Here is a 21,855-nt window from a genome sequence, read left to right on the forward strand (position 1 = left end):
GCTTGCTTGCAGTCTTCATAAAATATGGGAGAGGCAAGTTACTGCAATTGTTGCCCAGGTCGATGGATTCCATTGCAGGCACAGGATTCAGGCCTATACTCAGATACTGCCTACTCCTACTTACTGCTGCTGCTTAGCAACATCCACTCACTCTTTATTTGGAACACCAAGGCCAGTGTATCTTGATTGTTGCCATCACCAAGCAATAAGTAACAGCTGCTCTCATCACTGCCAGTGAAACATTGCTTCACCATTGCTCCAGGTCCTAGCAGCTGATCCAGGCAAACATGCTACCACTCAACAACATTTGATACCACCAAATAACGGACCTCACACTATATGAGACAGTCATATCTGTCTCAAACACACCAAGGTTTCTGGTTCTGGGTCCATTTTAAATGTTATGAGAAGCACCTGAAAGCCTCCTCCTCAAAGTGCTATTCCTTAATTACTCTGTTCGACTTCAGCTCGATATGCAGATTGCAGTCATGGCTAGGAAGTCCTTTGTACAGCTCCTTCTTGTGTGCCACTCCTGGATCAGCAGACTCTGTTTACATTCATTCATGCTTTAATCCCCTCCAGATTGGACTACATACACTACATGGGGTTGCCCTTGGAGACTAACCCAAGGCTTCAGCTAGTACAAAATGTAGCAGCATGGATAGTTATGTGCACGCCTAAAACAGAACACGTTACACCTTTGCTCCATGAGCTACTTTGGTTGCCAGTTTGCTTTCAGGTCAAGTCAAGTCAAATAGGTTTTATTGTCATTTCAACAATATACAGTATAATGCACAGTGAGATGAAACAACGTTTCCCCAGGACCAAGGTGCTACATCAGACAACATAGATAAAAAGAAAAAGAGCAGGACACAGAACTACATATAGCTCTAAATCTAAGAACTTGGAGACAGTTGAGGAGTCTGATGATTTGTGGAAAGAAACTTACACAGTCTGTTCGTGCGGGCCTGAATGCTTCTGTACCTTTTTCCAGATGGCAGGAGAGTAAAGAGTGTGTATGGGAGGGGGTGTGTGGTCAGCCACAATATTTTTGGCTTTACGAATGCAACGTGTAGTGTATGTCCATGACAGAGGGAAGAACAACCCCGATGATCTTCTCTGCCGTCCTCACTATTTGCTATAGGGTCTTGTGATCCGAAACGGTGCAATTCCCAAACCAGGTGGTGATGCAGCTGCTCAGGGCGCTCTTGATGGTCCCTCTCTAGAAGGTTGTGAGGATGTGTGATGGAAGCTGTGCCTTCCTCAGTTTCCTAAGAAAGTAAAGACGCTGCTGGGCCTTCCTTGTTATGGAATCGGTGTTGAGGGACCAGGTGAGATTCTTCGCCAGGTCAACACCAAGGAATTTATTACTCTCTATGATCTCCACAGAGGAGCCATTGATCTTCAGCAGGAAGCCAAGGTGGCGCAGTGGTTAGAGTGCAGTACTGCAGACCACTTCAGCTGACTGCTATCTGCAGTTCGGCGGTTCAAATCTCACCGGCTCAAGGTTGACTCAGCCTTCCATCCTTCCGAGGTGGGTGAAATGAGGACCCAGACTGTGGGGGCAATATGCTGACTCTGTAAACCGCTTAGAGAGGGCTAAAAGCACTATGAAGCGGTATATAAGTCTAACTGCTATTGCTATAGCTATAAGCGGTCGTGTTGTGTCCTCCTGAAGTCAACAATCATCTCTTTTGTTTTACCTACATTCAGAGACAGGTTGTTGGCTTTACATCAGTTTGTTAACTTCTCCACCTCCTCTCTGTATGCTGTCTCATCATTCTTGCTGATAAGACCCACCACGGTCGTGTCATCAGCGAACTTTATGATGTGATTCAAACTGTGCATTGCTACACAGTTGTGCATCAGCAGGGTGAACAGCAGGGGACTGAGCACACAACCCTGAGGGGCTCCAGTGTTCAGTATGATGGTGTTAGAAGTGTTGTTCACGATCCGGACTGTCTGAGGTCTTCCAGTCAAAAAGTCCAGGATCCAGTTACAGAGGGAAGTGTTCAGGCCCAACAGGGTCAGCTTCCCCATCAGGTGTTGGGGAATGATAGTGTTGAATGCTGAACTAGAGTCTATGAACAGCATTTGTATGTATGAGTCTTTGTTATCTAGGTGAGTGAGGGCTAGATGGAGTGTAGTGGAGATGGCGTCATCGGTGGAGCAATTCAAGCGGTATGCAAACTGCAGTGGATCCAATGTTACGGGCAGCAGGGTCTTTATATGTCTCAAGACGAGCCTCTCAAAGCATTTCATGATGATGGGAGTAAGTGCAACGGGACGGTAGTCATTGAGGCAGGACACTGATTGCTTCTTCAGCACGGGGATGATGGTCATTGTCTGGAAGCACTTTGGGACAACAGTGGTACTCAGAGAGATGTTGAAGATGTCAGTGAAAACATTTGCCAGTTGGTCTGCACATCCTCTGAGCACTCTGTCAGGAATGTTGTCTGGTCCCGCAGCTTTCCGTGGGTTGACTCTGCTTAGGGCTTTCCTCACATCAGTAGTGGAGAGACAAAGTATCTGATCGTTGGAAGGAGGTGTGGTCTTCCTCACTGTCTCTCGTTCTGTGCTTCGAAGCGGGCATAAAAGCTGTTTAACACATCTGGAAGTGAACCATCACTCTCATAGGCAGGTGGTGATGTTCTGTAATTAGTGATGGCTTGGATGCCCTGCCACATATGCCGTGTGTCGCCGCTATTCGTGAAGTGTTGGTGGATACTCTGGGCATGCGCACGCTTTGCTTCTCTGATGGCCCGGGAAAGATTGGCTCTCGCTGTCCTTAGGGCTGCTTTGTCACCTGCCCTGAATGCAGAATCTCGGGTTTTCAGTAGAGCACGCACCTCTCCAGTTATCCATGGCTTCTGGTTGTGGTGTGAGATAATTTTCTTGGAGACTGTAACATCATCAATGCACTTGCTGATATAGCCAGGCACTGACAATGTGTACTTCTCCAAGTCAATGGAGTCACCGTTGGTTGCAGACTCCCTGAACATGTCCCAGTCAGTGCATTCAAAGCAGTCCTGAAGAGCAGAGATGGCTGCTGCTGGCCAGGTCCTCACCTGCTTCCAAATTGGTCTTGAATGCCTGATGAGTGGTTTGTATGTTGGAATTAGCATAACAGAGATGTGGTCTGAGTAGCCAAGGTGGGGGCAGGGCTTCACCCGATATGCACCCCGGATGTTTGTATAAACAACATCCAGCGTGTTTTCCCCTCTGGTTGCAAAGCCCACATTTTGATGAAATTTAGGAAGCACAGTCCTGAGATTTGCATGATTGAAATCTCCGGCAACAATAAACAATACATCAGGGTGTGTGTTCTGCAGTTCGTTGATGGTCCGGTGAAGTATACAGAGCGCTTCCTTGGCATTAGTGCTAGGTGGAATATACACGCCGAGTATAATAGCAGTAGTGAATTCCCTGGGTAAATAAAAAGGTCTACATCTCACAACCATAAACTCCACAAGCGGTGAGCCGTAGGTGGAAACAAGGACAGTTTTTACACCATTCTGTGTTGATGTATACACACAATCCGCCGCCACGAGTCTTACCGCACAGAGCTGCATTTCTGTCGGCACGAAACGCAGTTAATCTGTCCAGCTAAATAGCAGCATCTGGAACTCTATCACTCAGCCATGTCTCCGTGAAAACAAAGATGCAGCAATGTCTGTACTCACGCCGTGTAGCTTGCTGGAGTCTGATGTTGTTTTTGGTCGACAGCTATGCAAATTTAATTAATAAATAAATAAAATTCTGGAGGCTCTGCATGTTCAAACTTTCATCACTACTGCTGACAAAGTCCTTCATAGCTTAATAGCCCAACAGGTCAAATGGCACCAGAAGATCTTCCTATCCTTCTCAGCCATCACCTTCATTTGTTGACATATTTATGCAAGTGAACTGTAGTGTTACGTATAAGCTGGTTGACAGAATCACAAATGAGGAGGTAATAAGCCACCTGGGAAAGCAAATGGAATCATAAAAGCCATTAAAAAATGAAAGTTAGAATATTTAAGACATGTGATGCAACACTCAGAAAAATACGGCATACTTCACTTAATCCTCCAGGCAAAGATTGAAGGCAAAGGAGGTCCAGGCAGAAGAAGACATCATGGCTTTAAAACCTAAGGGTCTGGTTTGGACAAAACTCAGCAGAACTTTTTCATGCAGCTATTGACAAAAATAGGATTGCTAACATGATCGCCAATGTCCGATGATGAATATGGCACAAGAAGAAGAAGAACTGTGGTAACCATTATCTAGCTTCAACACTGTCACTCAAAATATCTTGCACATCTTCTTTACATCACAAGAGATTTAGGTGTTCATGTATGAGATAGTTAATATGTGAGGTCTTGGGGGTGAGATTACTATAACGTAGTTCATCACACTGTCAGCCAGATGTTTAGACCGGACTTGGCATTTTTATCCGTCTGTTGAGGCCTCCCCAAGGACCTGGGATAGACAGAAGTGGATGTTTGATGATGTTAACAGATACCATTGTAGGATGTAAACTGTTCGAAATAAGACTGCCTTTTGCAATTGATGGATGGTGAATTTGTCAGTGCCAATGGTGTTCAAGTGGTGCTCCAGTTGTTTTGAGCCTGGACCCAAAGGGCCTAGCGTGATGGGCACTATCTTTGCTTTCTTGTTCTTTGTCTTATTAAATTTATTTGCCACCTATCTCATCATGGGGCTATTCTAGGCAGCTTACAACAATAACAAGCAAGGACATAAAAAGGAAGGTTAAGGAAAGTGAAAGTAAAATAGTAGAACAATAAAATAAAGAAAAAGACAACAAAGAAAATGTATCAATATGACTAATAAAAAAGATGGTAGAGTGGGGAACGAGGGGGAAGTGGAATTTGTTGTCTGTCTAGCACCACCTCCAGAGTAGAACTCCCCCATTGGGACTTCAGGCCAGCCAGCAGATTGTTGAAATCTGACTAGAATTCATGGATGCTAAAATGTCCAATTACATTACAGTATTTACTCCATTGTGATGGCTTCTGGCATCTTGAAATTTTTCCCATTCTTGCTATGCAAGATTCCTTGGCTAAGAAACCTTTGATGACATTGAACTAGTAAATCCGTATTCTTAAGCAAATGAGGGAAATGTTCTTTTTAAAAAAAACCCACCCATATACAGACAGAACTCAGCTGAATATTTAGTCCTAAAATGTTTTTATATATTAAATCCAATGATACTTGTTTCCTCGCCAATGTGATTCAAATTGCAGCTTAAATTAGATGGAGTTAAAACATTTGTTTGTGTTCTTATTTTAGCACGTATTTTTTTAAAAAATAGTTCTGAGCAGGTTGGAATTATTTATGCTGTCAGGGTTCCAAATAGCATCCAAAAGTAAATCAGAGTCTGAGGCAAAAGTTTCTTCAAAGTTCCAATTTACTAAGAGAGCCATGTTGGTAAATCTGGGAAAACCCGAATCTGAAAGCTTCCAGGTTTTCCCACCCAGTTGAAAGTTCAAGATCCCAAAACCCACAAGTCAATCACATGGTCCAATCTTCCACTGCCACGAAGACAGATTCCACCCATCCAGTTCCAGTCAGGTGCAGAGGCAAAGGATGTTTGTTACATATCACCCCCCCTCCCATTTTCCCACAATAGAAAATGAATAGAAAATGAATAGTAGAATACGTGGCAATAAAAACTATATTTTCAATCACCTGTGTCAGGGGTTTTAAGTTTTTATTGAGTTATTTTTTTAATTAAGAATTTATATTAAAAAAAAGAATTCTGGAACTGCTAGTGAAGGAGCAAAAGTCTATTAAAACTGGAAAATTGGCTGCAGTTGAGTGAACTCTTTTCTTCTATTCATCTTTTGTCTTTAGTCTCTTATGAATTCCCTGGAGCATAGTTTTTAAAAAAGCCCTCTGTAATGTAACATCAAATGGCTTCAAGGTAAATGCAGATAATTTATTATCAATAGTGTAAATTATGAAAACAATTATGCACAGTCCCTAATAATACAACCGTGTGTTAAATGAAAAAGAGTAACATAGATATAAAACCAAAACTCCAAATAATACAGAATATACACTGAAAGTGATGTTACATTTTTTTCTCCTTCCTGCATCTTTCTGTTCTCACAAACTAAGAAACAGACAGATTCCCAATTTGTTCTGAATGCACTTTTTCAGAAATAAACACACACAACAGTAAGTACCATTCTCACTGGTTTTACTGTTAGGTATTGGAAAATGCTGTCATGCTTGGCTCTCCCTTATTTCATTCAGATCCTTATTAACCTCTTTTCCCTTCACTGTAAGCAAACATAACATATGATTATGCAGTCATTAATATTTACAGTTTACAGCAGCCTTGGAACTTGTTGTACAATTAGCTCTCAATGTATTCAGTACAACTTTTTTTTGCAAATACCGTGTTTCCCCCAAAATAAGACAGGGTCTTATTTTCTTTTGACCCCTCCCCCAATAAGCACTTGGCCTTATTTTTTGGGAGGTCTTATTATTTTTGAGGTGCAGGAGGCAGCAAGTGTGGTAACCTCATGGCTGCTGCTGCGTTGCAATATTTTCAGGAAGGATTTATTTTAATGCATGCACTCAAAAGCCCAATTGGGCTTATTATTCAGGGAGGTCTTATTTTCAGGGAAACAGGATATATATTCATTAATTACCAAAATTCTTACTTTTACATTGTTAGAGAAATCAAACTTATTGATGAATGTTTGTAAACCTCATCCAAGAATGACTTACATGCTTAGGTTTGAAATGTCTGGATCTACTTACAACCCAATATTTTAACAGTTGGCAAAAGTAGAATGTTAAATCTAAGAAACACCCATGATGTTTATTAGTTTACTGAAATGTAGTAGCAAATATTGTAGTCTTGCAATGTTTTTTTTTCTTAAAATGTTCATATCACCACATATTAATCTTTGTTAAGAACACAGGCGTTCTGGGAAATACAGACTGATCAATTGGCAGTTTTGCCAAAAACATTTTTAAAAAATGTTTCTGAAGACAAATTGAAAGAAGAAGTTTTCAAATGTGATTGTGCACCAAAAGCCATATTTTTCAAAAGCCATTAGTTAATTAAGGTAGTTGAAAATATTTTTAAAAATAGTGTTGCGTATTTGATTTCCCAGAAACAATATCTGGTAAGAATATTAGCATTATTTACCTTATGTCTGTTAAAATATCAGATGGAGCGTGGGAGTAATATTCCCTTGTTTTGTCTTTTTAGTAAGCTCTGGAAATTATTTTGTTGCAACAGGATACCACTTCCCTATTCCATCTGCAAATTGTTGCTAGTCAGGGATTTGCTTAGGAAAATCTGGCCTTGCAAAGAGATTTAATTCCTAACAAGGAGTGTGCAGCATTGCAACTAGGATACCTTTAAACAAATAGTGTATTGATTAAAAATTAGCCTGCATAACATTACCTACAGCGGGATCCTATATATGTTTTCACAGAAACAAGTATATATGAATTCTGTAGGTCTTGTTGCTAGTTTAAAATATACAGGAAGTCTTTGACTTACAACAGTTCACTTAATGACCATTCAAAAGTATAACAGGGCTAAAAAAAGTGACCATTTTCCATACGTACAACTGTTGCGGCATCCCCATGGTCACATGAACAAAAGTCAAACGCTTAACAACCGACTCATATTTATGACAGTTGCAGTGCCTGGGGTCATGTGAGCCCTTTTTGCGACCTTCTGCAAAGGTCAATGGGGAAGCCAGATTGACTTAATAATCATGTTATTGACTTAACAGCTGCAGTGATTCACTTAACTGTGGCAAGCAAGATTGCAAAATGGGGCAAAACTCACTTAACAAATGTCTTACTTAGCAGCAGAAATTTTGGGCTTAATTTTGGTTGTAAGTCAAGGACTACCTGTGTAGGATTGTTCTAATCAGAGTTGCTTTAACTGGACAAAATGCTATGTGTTTAATTTACTTAATCTCTCTTCCTTTGGTTTTCTCAGCTTTTGCTTCCTACGCAACTGTGGGTGTGTGTTTTCTGAACGTGCTCTCAAAGAAATTAAAACGGAAACTTGTCACAAGGTACGTTACCTCCTTGCTCTGACTCCAATAGTTTCTCCCCCCCTTCTCTCTCTCTCTCTCTCTCTCTCTCTCTCTCTCTCTCTCACACACACACACACACACACACACACACACAGAATTCTAGGATAACCTTGTCCTGTGTTCCTTTATCTTAAACTCTGTGGATTTTAACAAAGCTTTCATACTAGCTAACTAGATCGCATTTGTGAGTTAAGGAAATATTTATCCTCACTGCTTCATTTTGATTTTGGATGCAGTTGGTTATTGAAAAAAAACAAACCATTGGTTGTTCATTCAATGGGAACCTTTGTCTTTTGTCTTGGCAGCCCAGTAAAAAATCATTCAAGCACAAAGCTTTTCACTTTTAGCCAAATTGACATCTGTCTCTAGAGCTAGGATTTTGTTTTCCTGTTGTTGTTTTTTCCAGTTTCGTTTATGTGGCCCTACTTTTTAAGGAACTCTGATAATAAAATTACTCTGTTCTTCATTCTTAAGATCTCAGTATTCCCCCAAATTTAGATACTTACTTTTTGGTAATATGAACGGTTGCTATAAATCTAGTGTTACTTTGAGTTCACAGGTCTTTGAAGTTTTAATTCCTTTGTGTTTCAGGAAATGCCCAGCTAGGCAGGCAGGAAGACTCAAATGGGAGATTAGGCTCGAATCTTTGTGCAACTACAAGAGATCCAGGACTAGCCCATTCACATCCCCAGCTCCATAGAGTCTTATCTGTCTATTCCCAAGAGAAAGCAAGCGGTCTGGAGATATTTCTGTGTAATAGGCAGAATATAATGAAGTATTAGCTTGAACTCTGCATGTGTGGATCTGGTTGCTTGCACCTGACAATAAAGTCTATGCCGTAAGCCCCTTTTGTATTCCATAACCAACCCACTGCAATATGGACAGTCTTGGCTTTCCGGGTTCACAGTTATTCATAGTAACATAAATTCTGTGATCGTCCACATTTAAAATGAACAGAGCATTGAACACTGCAGTTTCTAAATTTGTTTCCTTTTTACTACTGAAATTAATGCAGAGCTTTTGATGTGGTGTTGCTTCTTGAGTTTGAAATACAAATGTTAGTAGACAATGATTTATTGGTATTTTAGATTTTGTTTATTGTACTGAATTTCTTTAGAGATGGTTCCTTTAGCCGAGCCGAGCCGAGGTGGCGCAGTGGGTAGAGTGCAGTACTGCAGGCCACTTCAGCTGACTGCTAGATCAGCAGTTCAGCGGTTCAAATCTCACCGGCTCAGGTTGACTCAGCCTTCCATCCTTCCGAGGTGGGTAAAATGAGGACCCGGATTGTTGTTGGGGGCAATATGCTGACTCTGTAAACCGCTTAGAGAGGGCTGAAAGCCCTATGAAGCGGTATATAAAAATCTGCTATTGCTATTGCTATTGCCATAGTGGTTCTCAACTTTATTTCTTGTGATCCTTCACAAAACAAGCTTAAACATCCTTGCAGTTGAACTCTTCGCTGAGACGACTTGTTTGTTAGGTGATTGAGAGAAAGAAATCAGAGTGACAGACATTGTTGAATTAATTACTGAATTATCATCTTAAAATATTTCTTGGAAAGAGAGGTTATGAGTGTTCTTTTTATCATTAAATGCATTTGTAATGGTTTTTTTTTTTGCGTGTTGCAGAAGTTTGATCAATGTCTACATTTTAAACGAAAATTAAATCTGAAAGTTTTTAAGAAGATATTGGATAACATTTGTTTGAAGGATTGGGTTGGACTAGAAGACCTCCAAGGTCCCTTCCAACTCTGTCATTCTGTTCTGTTAGTTTCTTGATTGGGGTATTTCCTTACTTGATTGTTGCTCTGATGTTGACCCTGGAGTTAATCTATGCTGATCTGGGTGCTGATTACTAGTAAAGTCTTTTTCTCTTTTGAGCTTTAGTTGGGCTATTTACTATAGCTCTTTGCCAGTATATTGTACATATGGAATAAAGGAAATTATGTTTTTCTCTCTCTCTTCTTTCCCCAATGTTCCCCTGACCATTAAGGAAACAAGATAATTTTCCCAAATTATCTTGTTGCCCTAATAAGAAGCTCCCTTGAACCATTGAAGGAACCTTCTCTTTAATCACTTACCTTGGATGTATGCAAGGGGGTATTTGCAGAAGGGATGGTCTGCTCAACCTCATTGCTATCCCATTTGGAAGAGAAAAAGCTTAACAAATTACTTTGATTGCATCTCCCGCTGGGTAGAAAAAAAAGAGATCAAATATAGTGTGCATGGTTGCTGTTTTAGATTAGGGTTGCTGGGCAGGGACCAAATTTGAAACATCTGGATTTTGGTACAACTCTTTAGTACGGAGCATTTCTGAATTTTTACAGCTTGTGTTACCTTTGATTACTTAATCAGCTGATTGTGGACCCCAGTCAAAACTGCATTTCAGAGAAGAGTGTTGTGCTAGATAAACCTTATTGGGGTAGTAGATTTTTTAAATTAAAAAGTTAATATGTATTTTATAGCCCTAGAGAGGCTCTCAAAGCAACTTATGAAAGGATCTTGCATAAGAATTCATGAAATCTAATATCGAAACAACAATCAAGGACCCCGGAATTGCAAACAGTCTGGAGTTCAATCCTGATGGGGCTCAAGTTGACTCAGACTTCCATCCTTCCGAGATTGGTAAAATGATTGTTGGATCCAGATTGTTTGGGGTGGGGTGGGGGCAATATGCTGACCAGTAAACTGTATGTAAACTGTCCAGAGAGTGCTGTAAAGCGATATGGGGCAGTCTTAAGGGCTAATTTCTATTGGTATCAACCATCCATTCATTGTCATATCATTCAGGCATAGGATCCTGCTCCTCCCCCCCTTTTGTCTTCTTTTCATTAAAGTTTAATATATTAATGTGTAGAATAAAACTCATGGTACATAATTCAGAAATAAAGGAGTAGATAATATTTTCAAAAGCTTCTTTGTATTTTAGAATATTTTAGAATTTTTAAAATATTGTTTTAGTTTATCTTTCCAAGAAAGAGAAATGCCAAGATGTCTGTAATAAAATAGGTATGTAGCTATTAATATGTAAAATACAAGTGGTCCGTGTTTTACAACAGTAATGAAGCTGTCCCATAACAGTCATAAGTAGTGATGGTTGTAAAACGGGCTGCTCTTTAGACTGACTAGATTTTATTACCATTTTGTGGTGCTCATTAAGCGAGTACTATGGTCTTTAAGCAAACACCATGGTCATTAAGTATATCAACGGTTTTTCTATGGGCTATTTTTGCTGAAAACCGAAAGCAAATGCCAATTTTTGGCCAAAATTCTAAAACGTGACATGGGGTGGTGCAAATAGCCATAAATTTTATCCAGTTGTTTGGCACCTAACATGTGATCAAATGACCACGGGGTGTGTGGGAGACATGGCCACCAGAACTTTGGAATCAGGCTATAAGTATCCTAGAGAGGTCCATCATAATTTCAATCAGTCACTAAGTGACTGGTTGTAAGTCAAGGACTATGTGTAAAAGGTTACCATGAGACGCCAAAGCAGCACTGATAGTATTAATGAATTAATTAGCAGCCCTTATTAGTATTAATAAATTGCCTCCATCACCACTGCTGCTCTGTCAGATGTCCAATAACTCTGGATTTCATTTCCCCCCATAATCTCATTCTTCATCTTTCCAGGCCTCTCCCTTCAGCTTCTTTCTACTTGGCAGCAGGGTCTGTTGAGAATTGAGGAAATTTGCTATGGTCCTACAACATTTTGGCAACTTGGCAGCTTCTCTGCTTAAAAACAAAAACTGTATATATAGGAATTTCCTCCCCACCTCCCTCCCGTACCAGTTCATCTAGGGTAGCGGTGTCAAACTCACAGCTTGTCGCATTGTTGCTACGTGACATATCGTGACTTTTTCCCCCTTCACTAAAACATGGGTGGATGTGGCCAGCATGTGACACATCGAGTCCATGGGCTAAGAGATTGACACCCTTGATCTAGGGTTTAGGCATCACACTGAAAATCAGTTATGTCCTCAATAGGCAGAGGAATGTTTAGCTAATTCATCTTTCTGGATTCCATTAAACAGAATGCATTCTAAGTCAAATTGGAAGTGTTGTCTTCTTTTAGATATATCTGTGTTTTCATTAAGTGTGGGAAAAATGTCCAAACATTTCTGAATTCCAACACACATGCAAGGACATGCCGTCTCCTGTTGTAAACTTCCTAGTGTTTGTTTACATTTTCATGTATGCTCTCAGTTTATAAAATCTTGCAGTAATGTTTGGTACCTGGAAGGCAGCAACATCATTTTTTCCCCAGAAACATCCTTACAGAGTGGGAGTTTGGATGATTCCTTTCAAATGATAATTTTCACATAAAAATCTATTTTAAAACAAACGGAAGGAATAGGCAGTAAAAGCAGCCTAAAAAGCACCATTGATATTCTCATTTTACAGTGTTTAAGGTTTAAATGAGAATAATGTGCACCAGCTTGACCCGATTGAGAAAAGAATATCGTAGATATTAAATTTTGTATGTAGTCTTATGGTCAGACAAGGACATATAAAAATCTCTTAAAGCAGATGTTAAATTGTTTAGCAATTTAGTATTAAGATATAGCAATAGCACTTAGATTTATATATCACTTCATAGTGCTTTACAACCCTCTCTAAGCAGTTTACAGAGTCAGCATATTGCCCCCCGACAATCTGGGTCCTCGTTTTACTGACCTCAGAACAGTGGTGGGGTTTTTAAAAAATTACCAGTTCTGTGGGCGTGACTTGGTGGGATTGGTGGGTGTGGCAGGGAAAGGATATTGTAAAATCTCCATTTCTTCCCCACTCCAGAGGAAGGTTACTGCAAAATCCCCATTGCCTCCTGAGCAGCTGGGACTTGAGAGGCAGAGAACAGATGTGGGAGGGGCTAGTCAGAGGTGGTATTTACCGGTTCTCCAGAAGTGGTCAGAACCTGCTGAATACCACCTCTGCCTCAGAAGGATGGATGCTGTCCAGCCAGTTGTGTTAATGTTGACAAATATCAGTTGATTCGTTCCTAACTCCCCAAAGTAAACTTTTCCCTTAATTGAGATACTGCCTGACTAATACAGCAGCGTGCAAATAAGTATTGGTTCATTGGAAGGCACTGTGACTCAATCATTTTCCCCCTCAACACCCTGTAATGTAGGCTTGCCTACTGGATGTGAAGGAGGGAGGATGAGATAAGGTAAAGCAAACAGATCCCTATCTCCCTGTTTCTTCTGCTTATCAACTTTATCAAAAGTTGATAAGCAGAAGCAAAGAAGCTAAAGGAAAAGTGTCACAGAGATAACAGTGATCAAGATTTGTACATTCTGCAGTGTACTGGGATGTGATCAATCGAGCCTGGAGAAATATACATTTCTGAAGCCATGCTGTACAGGACACTCACTATGTGCTTTAATATATACCTTCACATTGTCAGGCATTTGTACACCTTTGAGCCAAAGTATTTTCAAGGGCCATGCTATCTAAAGTCACCTTATGCAGGAAGGCGTACGTTTTATCTAAAGAAAGTCAGCAATACCTAATTGGTAGTAGATATATTATACATTCTTTTAAAATGAAAAAAAAAAATCAAATGAACAAGCATATGCTCAACTTTCAGACTTAAAACCAGCCTACTGTTAATAGTTCCTAATGTAATTATGGGCTTCAGATAGAAATTCCGAGATGGGCTCATTTACTTTAAGTAATTTAATTTATTTTCTCTTGCCGGTAGATAATTTAAAAAAACAACAGTTGTGTAGTTTGATACAGTTGTCCCAAAACACATTTTCAAAAAGCTCAGAAACTTGCTTAACTGAAAGCAAAATTCTGATTTACACATCACAATAAACCACGTTTATGATTTATTGTGGGACGTGGTGGCTCAGTGGCTAAGACGCTGAGCTTGCCGATCAGAAGGTTGGCAGTTCAGCAGTTCGAATCCCTAGTGCCACATAACAGAGTGAGCTCCCGTTACTTGTCCCAGCTTCTGCCAACCTAGCAGTTTGAAAGCACATAAAAATGCAAGTAGAAAAATAAGAACCACCTTTCGTGAGAAGGTATCAGCGTTCCATGCGCCTTTGGCATTTAGTCATGCCGGCCACATGACCACGGAGACATCTTCGGACAGCGCTGGCTCTTCGGGTTTGAAACAGGGATGAGCACCGCGCCCCAGAGTCAGGAATGACTAGCGAGGGGAACCTTTACCTTTATCATGATTTATTGAATTATTTTGAATAAATAACAATAGTGGGTTTTCTTATTACCCAATGGTTTACACCATGCAGGACAGACACACATTTGCAATTAAACACAACCCAAGTTGAGTATCCTCAATTTTTTGGAATTTCATGGAATTTTTTTGAACTTGAACCTGCCTTGGGCAGGGAGGGATTTGGACTAGAAGACCTCCAAGATCCCTTCTAGGCCTATGATTCTATGATTCGATCCTTTATTTAGGTGAAGGGAATGTTTCCTGGCTTTCTTTGGTTCAGAGGAATGCAGACAAAGATGTCAAATACAAACATTAATAAGTCAAAATACCTGTAATTTCATGAGGGTTTGGTTTTTTTTTTCTGTGTTAAGATGAAAACAAACCACTAGTTATCTACAAAAGTAAGTGCTGACATATTTGTGAGACAAATGTGTCCTGTAGGAGTTGGTTGCTATGTTTCTGGTTGTTAATGTTTGTTTTTTATTAGCAATTAGCAGTGTTCCCCAAGTGTGCTATCTCTTTGAAATCTTCAAAGACATTTACTCAGCCCAATCTGAACTTGTTAAGAAAAAAAAAAACCTCACCCACACTTTAGATATACTTCATTTCTTGGGTATGATATATAATACAATTAGTTCTCAATTTACAACAGTTCGTTTAGTGACTGTTCAAAGCCAAACGGCACTGAAAAATGTAACAGGATCGTATTTTCTTATGACCATTGTGGCATCCCCGTAGTCACGTGATCGAAATTCAGATGCTTGGCATCCGACTCATATTTACAACCATTGCAGTGTCCTGGGGCCATATGTTCACCTTTTGCGACTTTCTGACGAACCAAGTCAAGAGGGAAGTCAAGATTCACTTAACAACCATGTTACTAATGTAGCAACTACAGCGATTCACTTAAGTGTGACAAGGAAGGTTGTAAAGCAGGGAAAAATTCACTTAACAAATGTCTTACTTCACAAAAATTTTAGGTCTGATTGTGGTTGTAATGGAGGGCTACCACCATTTGTAGACTGCATCTCCAATCTTTATGGTCTCCAAGTTAATTTTACTTAGTTAGATGTTAACTTTACTTACTGACACTAGTTCAAAGCTGCATTGAAAAACTCCGATATTAGAAGATCATTAAGTGCTCTTGATTTATTTATCACCTCTATCTACACTGATGGAGGTGTGGACTAAAGATCCTCAGGCTCACTCAATTTAGCTCTGTTCTGACGCATTCATATTAAATTGTTCTACTCAGCTTGTATTGTTTGCCTTGGATCTCCATTGTATTTTTTTTTATCATCACCTCTGTTGAATCTGAATCATATCATTGTTCCATGTGCCACCACCTTCCATTCCCCAGCCTAACCATACAAATGTTGCTTAATTGATACCAACTGAGGCTTCAAGCAGGAGTTTTCCATCCTGACGATATGAGGAATAAATCAGTCTTGGTTGTTTCATGGCTGTTATCCCGCAAAAAAAGAAAAAGAAAAAAGAAAGAAAAAATGCAGTAATAATCTTGTGGTTGTGTACGTTTTCGTAATAGAATAACAGAGTTGGAAGGGACCTTGGAGGTCTTCTAATCCAATCCCCTGCTCAAACAGGAGATGCTATACCATTCCAGACAAATGGCTGTCCAGTCTTATCTTATATCTTAGGGGAAGCAATATAGAAATGTCTTTAATAAATAAATACAAATAACCAAGCTGTCCATTAATAAATATATACAAATAATATCTCCCCATACTTACTCTTCATATGGCCCATGTATTGCCTCTGTTCATTCTACGTTATATATAAAACATTTTACCAAAACGTATTTGAGATGCTATTCTATAGAGCCCTTCCAACAGAGTAAACAAGAATCTTTGTCACACTGTAAATGAGGAGTGTTGACATGTGAAAAATTTCAGGCATGGTGACTGTGACATGCCACTTTTAATGGTAGAATGACAGATTAATATTACAGGCAGCAAAGATTCATTCCTGTAATGATAATAAGATCCTATGCAGTACAGAAGTTTCCCCCCCTAAAATAGATTTTCACCTCTAGACTCCTGTGCAGAATAGTGTGTGCACTTTTCAAATATTACAAAGTGTTCATTCTGAATTTTACTTGTTCATATGAACTGGGTGCTTGTTTAGCAAAGGCAAAATTACAGTCTGTCCAATTGAGTTTACTAAAGGCAAGGAGCCTTAAATCAACTCAGTTTTGCTTTGCAGGTAGAAGTTCTATGCCATATTTCTTGTGCAGGGAATACAAACAGAAATGTTCTAATATTCTATTTATGTCAGTGACATGTTCTGTAAATATGAGTAGTCTTTATTTGATCAAAAACAAATGCCTCTGTGGCAGGAATAGGCAACCCAGTGCTCTATGTACATTTTGGTGGTAAATTTCCATTAAACCTCAGTCCAATGTGGTCAATCTGCCCACTGTAACACCAAACTATCTATTAGTAGATACTGTGTTTTCACTTGGCCTTATTTTCGGGGAGGTCTTATTATTTTTGAAGTTCAGGAAGCGGCGAGCGTGGTCACCTCATGGCTGCTGCTGTGTTACAATATTTTTGGGAGGCTTATTTTCGGGGGAGGCTTATTTTAGCGCATGCACTCAAAAGTCCGATTGGGCTTACTATCCGGGGAGGTCTTATTTTCAGAGAAACAGGCTAATAGTAATATTGATATACTACATATCAATAATTAATTGATGGAAATTATTTTTTGTCAAAGGACTAATATAAATTTGATAAGTAAATTAAATAAAACAAGTTAGCAGTTGTTCTGTCACAATTTCTTTTAAACTAAATCGACTTACTTTGATTTGAGAAAATTGTAGAAAACTCTATTATTGTATGCAATATATCCTCAGGATTAATTGTATCATCTGCCCATTCCTTTCCTAAGGATAAATACAGTTGTTGAACTCTAATTTATGCAATCAATTTACTTTGATTGAGGAAAATAGTAGAAACCTGTGTTATTATATGCGAAATATCCTGAGGGTTAATTGTATCATCTGCATTCCTTTCCCTTAGTACATTAAGGATAAATATAGTTACTGAACCTAGGCAGTGAGAGGAGAATTGGTAATCAGGGTTTATCTTGAAAATGCATTGTTAGCTTGAAAGTAACTAAACAACATCTATAATTTAATTGTTGCACTTTACCCAGAGAAGTTGTTAGGCATACTGAAAAGTACTAATGATTTTTAAAATATACTTTGCCATTACAAATAGCTAATTTAAAAACATGACCATTTGCTTCAGAGGAGGAAAATAAACAACGCCCCTCATCCTGATCAAGATTTCTCTATCCCTCTAATGTTTCTGTTTGTTTTATTTCCTTTGTTCTAAATTCGTGGTCTTGAAAGCTAAACATTATCTATTCTTTTTCACGATCCCTTTCAAGAAAGCCTGCATCATGTGTATTTTCTTGAAAACTACAGTGATGTCAAAAACATTGCTGATCTTTTATGGAATATTGCTATCAAAATGACTCCAAAATTACTGAAGAAGAGTTCTCCCTTGCAATATCAGCTTGCAGCCAGTTTGTGTAACAGAAACCCAGTGGATAAATCATTGCCATCCGTTGTTTTTCATGAAGAAAATCCTTCTAAATTACGTCTACAGTTCCAGGGTGGGAGGAAGTAGATGATTTATGCTTGAAAAACAATAACTACTTTCCTTTTAAAGTTTATTTGGATTTAGGTTTCTCACATAAATAATGGAACAAATGACCAATGGTAAGGTTAGAGATTATTTAAAATAAGCACAGCTGCTGAAGAAAATACTCATAGCTGGGAAAATCTTTAATAATTAATGGCCTTTTGACTGAGCCAGAGATAACTGAAATGGAAGGTTTCATCAACTTCTTGCTGCTGATGAACTGTTTTACTGTACGTTAGGCAAGGCATTTCCACATCTTTCTTGTAATGAGATATTTTCAAGCCGGGAATGAACCCCATTGAAAAGATATATTGCTGGGTCCAGCTATAAAAATAGGATAAGCGTCATTACTGATACACGGTGTGGCAAGTATGAAGAATAAAGAACAATTCTTCAGTGCTTGGCAAGAAGGAACGTCTATTGAATTGCAAAATGACATCCTTCCTTTAACATAAATAAAGGAAGGAAATAAGAATTTGAATCAGTTGAATGCCTCTCTATCCATTTCAGCCTGAGTGTAAAAAAACAGGCTGCATTTTCCCTTCTTCATCTGGTTGATAATGCTTTAATAGCTATATTGCTTTGATTAAGAATCAATCATATCTGGGATGGGCAACATGAAGAGGCACTCTGACTCAGTGGCTTAATGATGAGGGAGATGGCCTCAGCTCTGGCGGTTTGAGCCATAGTGAATGAGTGAATGAGCTCCCATCACTCACCTCAGCTTTGGCCCACCTTACAGTGAAAGCATCTTGTATGTGAGCAGATAAGATAGGTACCACTTCAATGGAGAGATGAGCTGGTGCTTTGTGCAGGCCATCAGATTCTTGATGGCTCTGAACTTTCCTGGTTATGGGGCCCGCTTGAGAGGCAGCTCTGGGAAGGGGGGGGGCTTGGGTGACACCTCAGGAAGGACCACTGGTCTTTCAGTCTGCTGTGGCACACCTTGGGAAGGGTGCAAGCGTTTCCTATAACAAGGCTGGTACCTTGGCAAGCCAAACTACTGCCCTGCAATAGCATTGTGGTCTCCTGGCTACTGTAACACCACCATACACTAATCATCATCATCATCAACAACAACATCAGTTATTTATTTTCTGTTACTTCAAGAATAAATGTGGAGTGCTTATTAAAATCAATGGCCAATATAAATAAACGTATTGTGTTTACTCATACAGAGAGAATGAATGAGAAAATAAATGTTATTTATTTGTTTGTTTATTTAGTTAGTTGGTTTTTATCCCATGGTAGTACTTTATAAGCAACCCAAAGCGATGCATGTACCTAGTATTCCTTCCTACTTGTATTTAGTCCTCTTCAGAAGAACAAGGAGGTTTCATAGTGCTTTTTTTGTTTTTGCTACAAGACTACCCCAGTGAGATAGTTTGGAGTGAGAAAGTATCTGTCCAGTGAGCATCTGTAGCAGAAGAAGACCAAAACCTGGGTCCTGCTAATCATAAACCATACACTGGCTTATTCTCTTTTTTCCCTTGGGAAAGGAGGAGAAACAGGCTGAGAAGAAGCAGAAATATAAGAAAGACATGACTGTAAGGAGTAAATGAGAACTTCAGAGAGAAGGAAATCTAAAGTTTAAAGGCAATGTATAAAATAGAATAGATAGGTGGAATGGTTTGCAAAGGTAAAAAGTTAATAGAGCTGTGGTGATGCAGTGGTTAGAATGCATTATTGCTGGCTCTATTCTGCCCACTGCCAGAAGTTCGATCGTGACCGACTCAAGGTTGACTCAGCCATCCACCCTTAAGAGATTGATAAAATGAGGATCCAGATTGTTGGTGGCAATACGCTGACTCTGTAAACCATTTAGCTGTCAAGCACTGTGAAGCAGTTTATAAATCTAAGTGCTATTGGTATTGCTATGGAGAATAGTGAATTGTGTTGGTTTATACTATCAGTTAGATTTTCTTTTCTCTCTCTTTTTAATTCCCTTTGCAAAACACTCCTTAGTCTTTTTCCTGTGTTTTTCATAACATTACATATTTTGGAAAGGAATAGTGAGATGACGGTGTATATGGATCAAATCCATCTGCAGCCATTACAATCTTTGTGAAACTTTTGCATTTTCCTTCCCTTTAAGAGCTCAGTGGAGAGGACCCAACCCAACTTTTCTAGAATTAAAATAAAGTCTCATTTCAGAAATTGCAATAGGTACATATAGAGGAGGAGGCAGAAGACTTTCAGGTATCCTAGCTGCACACTTTCAATTAGTTAGAGCTTTATGACGCCAATCCCACAAGTTTTATTGTGCTTGGAAATGAACAAAAGTCAAGTTGGCTCAAGTACAGTAAATACAGGGTTTTTAAAGTGCAAATCAAATTGTTCTCTGACTATCCCATTTAGTGCTCCTAATTTCCGAAGTCTTTGTAGGGACAAGAGCCCATTTTATTTGCGTAACCAAATCACATTAGAGCAGTTACCAGTACATCTACCTTCTGTGTTCTTGGGAAAAGATAAATATTCTTTAAGATACAAACCAAATCAGTGGCGCTTTATTTAACAAAACCTTCATATATTGAAATGGTTGAATCTTTGTTAGACAAATTAGAGACAGATAACATTAAAGTTAAGCTCATCTGCTTAAGAAATCTGCAAAGAATTTTCCTTTACAAATGTAGCGGAAATGCCACGCCTCATTGAGAATAAATTATTTTTTTGTGTGAGTTTTATTTGACCTTTAGTAGGGCCTCTTTTCTAAAAATTCAGGTTAAATTTCTAAAATTTCTGACACAGAAGCAAATGTAAACCATGATACGGAGTGTTTTTTTTATATTAAATCTTCTCCAATCATCACTTGGAACAAAACAGTTATGTGTTGTTATATGGAATATGTTGGTAGATTGTTTGTTTCTGGTTAAGCTCGTAGCTATTATGCTTTGGGATATGGGTAGTCCTCAACCACAATTGAGCCTGGAATTTTGGTCATAATTCATTGCACCCATTAAGAAGATTACCAGATGACTGACTCAACTTGGTGATTGCAGGGCAGGGCAGTGAAAACAGCTAGGCCTTTGAGAGTGTTTGTGGGTGTGAGTGATTGCTTTGAACCATTGAAGTCTCATGGGCAGTGTGGCTGCTTTGTGCTGCGCTATTGGAACTTTCACGACATTTAAGGGTGGAGCTGGGGAGTGGAGATAGGCAGATGGGAGGAGTTGCAGCACCTCTGCGGCCAGTCATAAGTGCCAGCCAAGGAAGCAAACTTTGGTCATATGTCCATGGGTATGTGTGTTTGCAACGGCCATAACATTGGGCACAGGCCCTAAGTGCCCTCATTCAAGTTTGAACAGTTGCTGAACATATGGTCCTAAGACAAGGACTACCTCTATATTTTCAGACTTTATATTTCAGTCACCTATAGAGGAACTCAAATGGTAAATTAATAATATACAGCATATTTTCATTAATACTGTGCTGCGTATAAACTTTCAGTTCAGGACATACAGATTCAAGTGAAATCTTGATTGTTGATGTATAAAGATTTAGTTCAGTGCCCCATATACTTTTATTTTTGTCTACCTAATTTATCTTACTTCATTTTCTCTTCTCTCTGAATTAAGATTTATGGAATCCTGAATTTTATTTATATTTATTAATTAACTTATTTATAGGTTTTTACTTGGTTTTACATAAAGCTTTATTAGGCCAGACTAGATGGAAGAACAATATTATCAAATGACAGGAATTTTTGATTAATTTTATGACTTTTTATTCAGCAATTTATTAGTTAAATTTTACATAAAATTGCATGTAGAAAAATGATGTTAAAGAAGAATAAACAATGTATTAATTATATTCAGATATGGATTTAGATATCCCTCTTAGACCAAGTGGTACAAGTTAATTATGATTCATTTAGTTCTTTTAAGTTCAGAGGGCATGGTCTAGACCAGGAGTCTCCAACCTTGGCA

The 21,855-nt window shown here is 39.0% G+C and overlaps 1 protein-coding gene across 1 annotated transcript in view; it reads left to right on the plus strand.

Annotated features, from left to right (window-relative positions):
* RTF2 (replication termination factor 2) overlaps nucleotides 1-21,855 on the plus strand; it is a 55,790-nt gene that overhangs the window by 3,523 nt on the left and 30,412 nt on the right. The window contains exon 5 of the mRNA XM_087720493.1: nucleotides 7,979-8,057. Within this exon, the coding sequence (XP_087576619.1) occupies nucleotides 7,979-8,057 (79 nt within the window). The remainder of the gene's footprint in view (nucleotides 1-7,978; nucleotides 8,058-21,855) is intronic.

This window comes from Thamnophis sirtalis, unplaced genomic scaffold (genome assembly GCF_051295495.1).
Source record: "Thamnophis sirtalis isolate CommonGarterSnake01/CBP01778 unplaced genomic scaffold, rThaSir2_p1.2 scaffold_7, whole genome shotgun sequence".
In the NCBI taxonomy this organism is placed as follows: domain Eukaryota; kingdom Metazoa; phylum Chordata; class Lepidosauria; order Squamata; family Natricidae; genus Thamnophis; species Thamnophis sirtalis.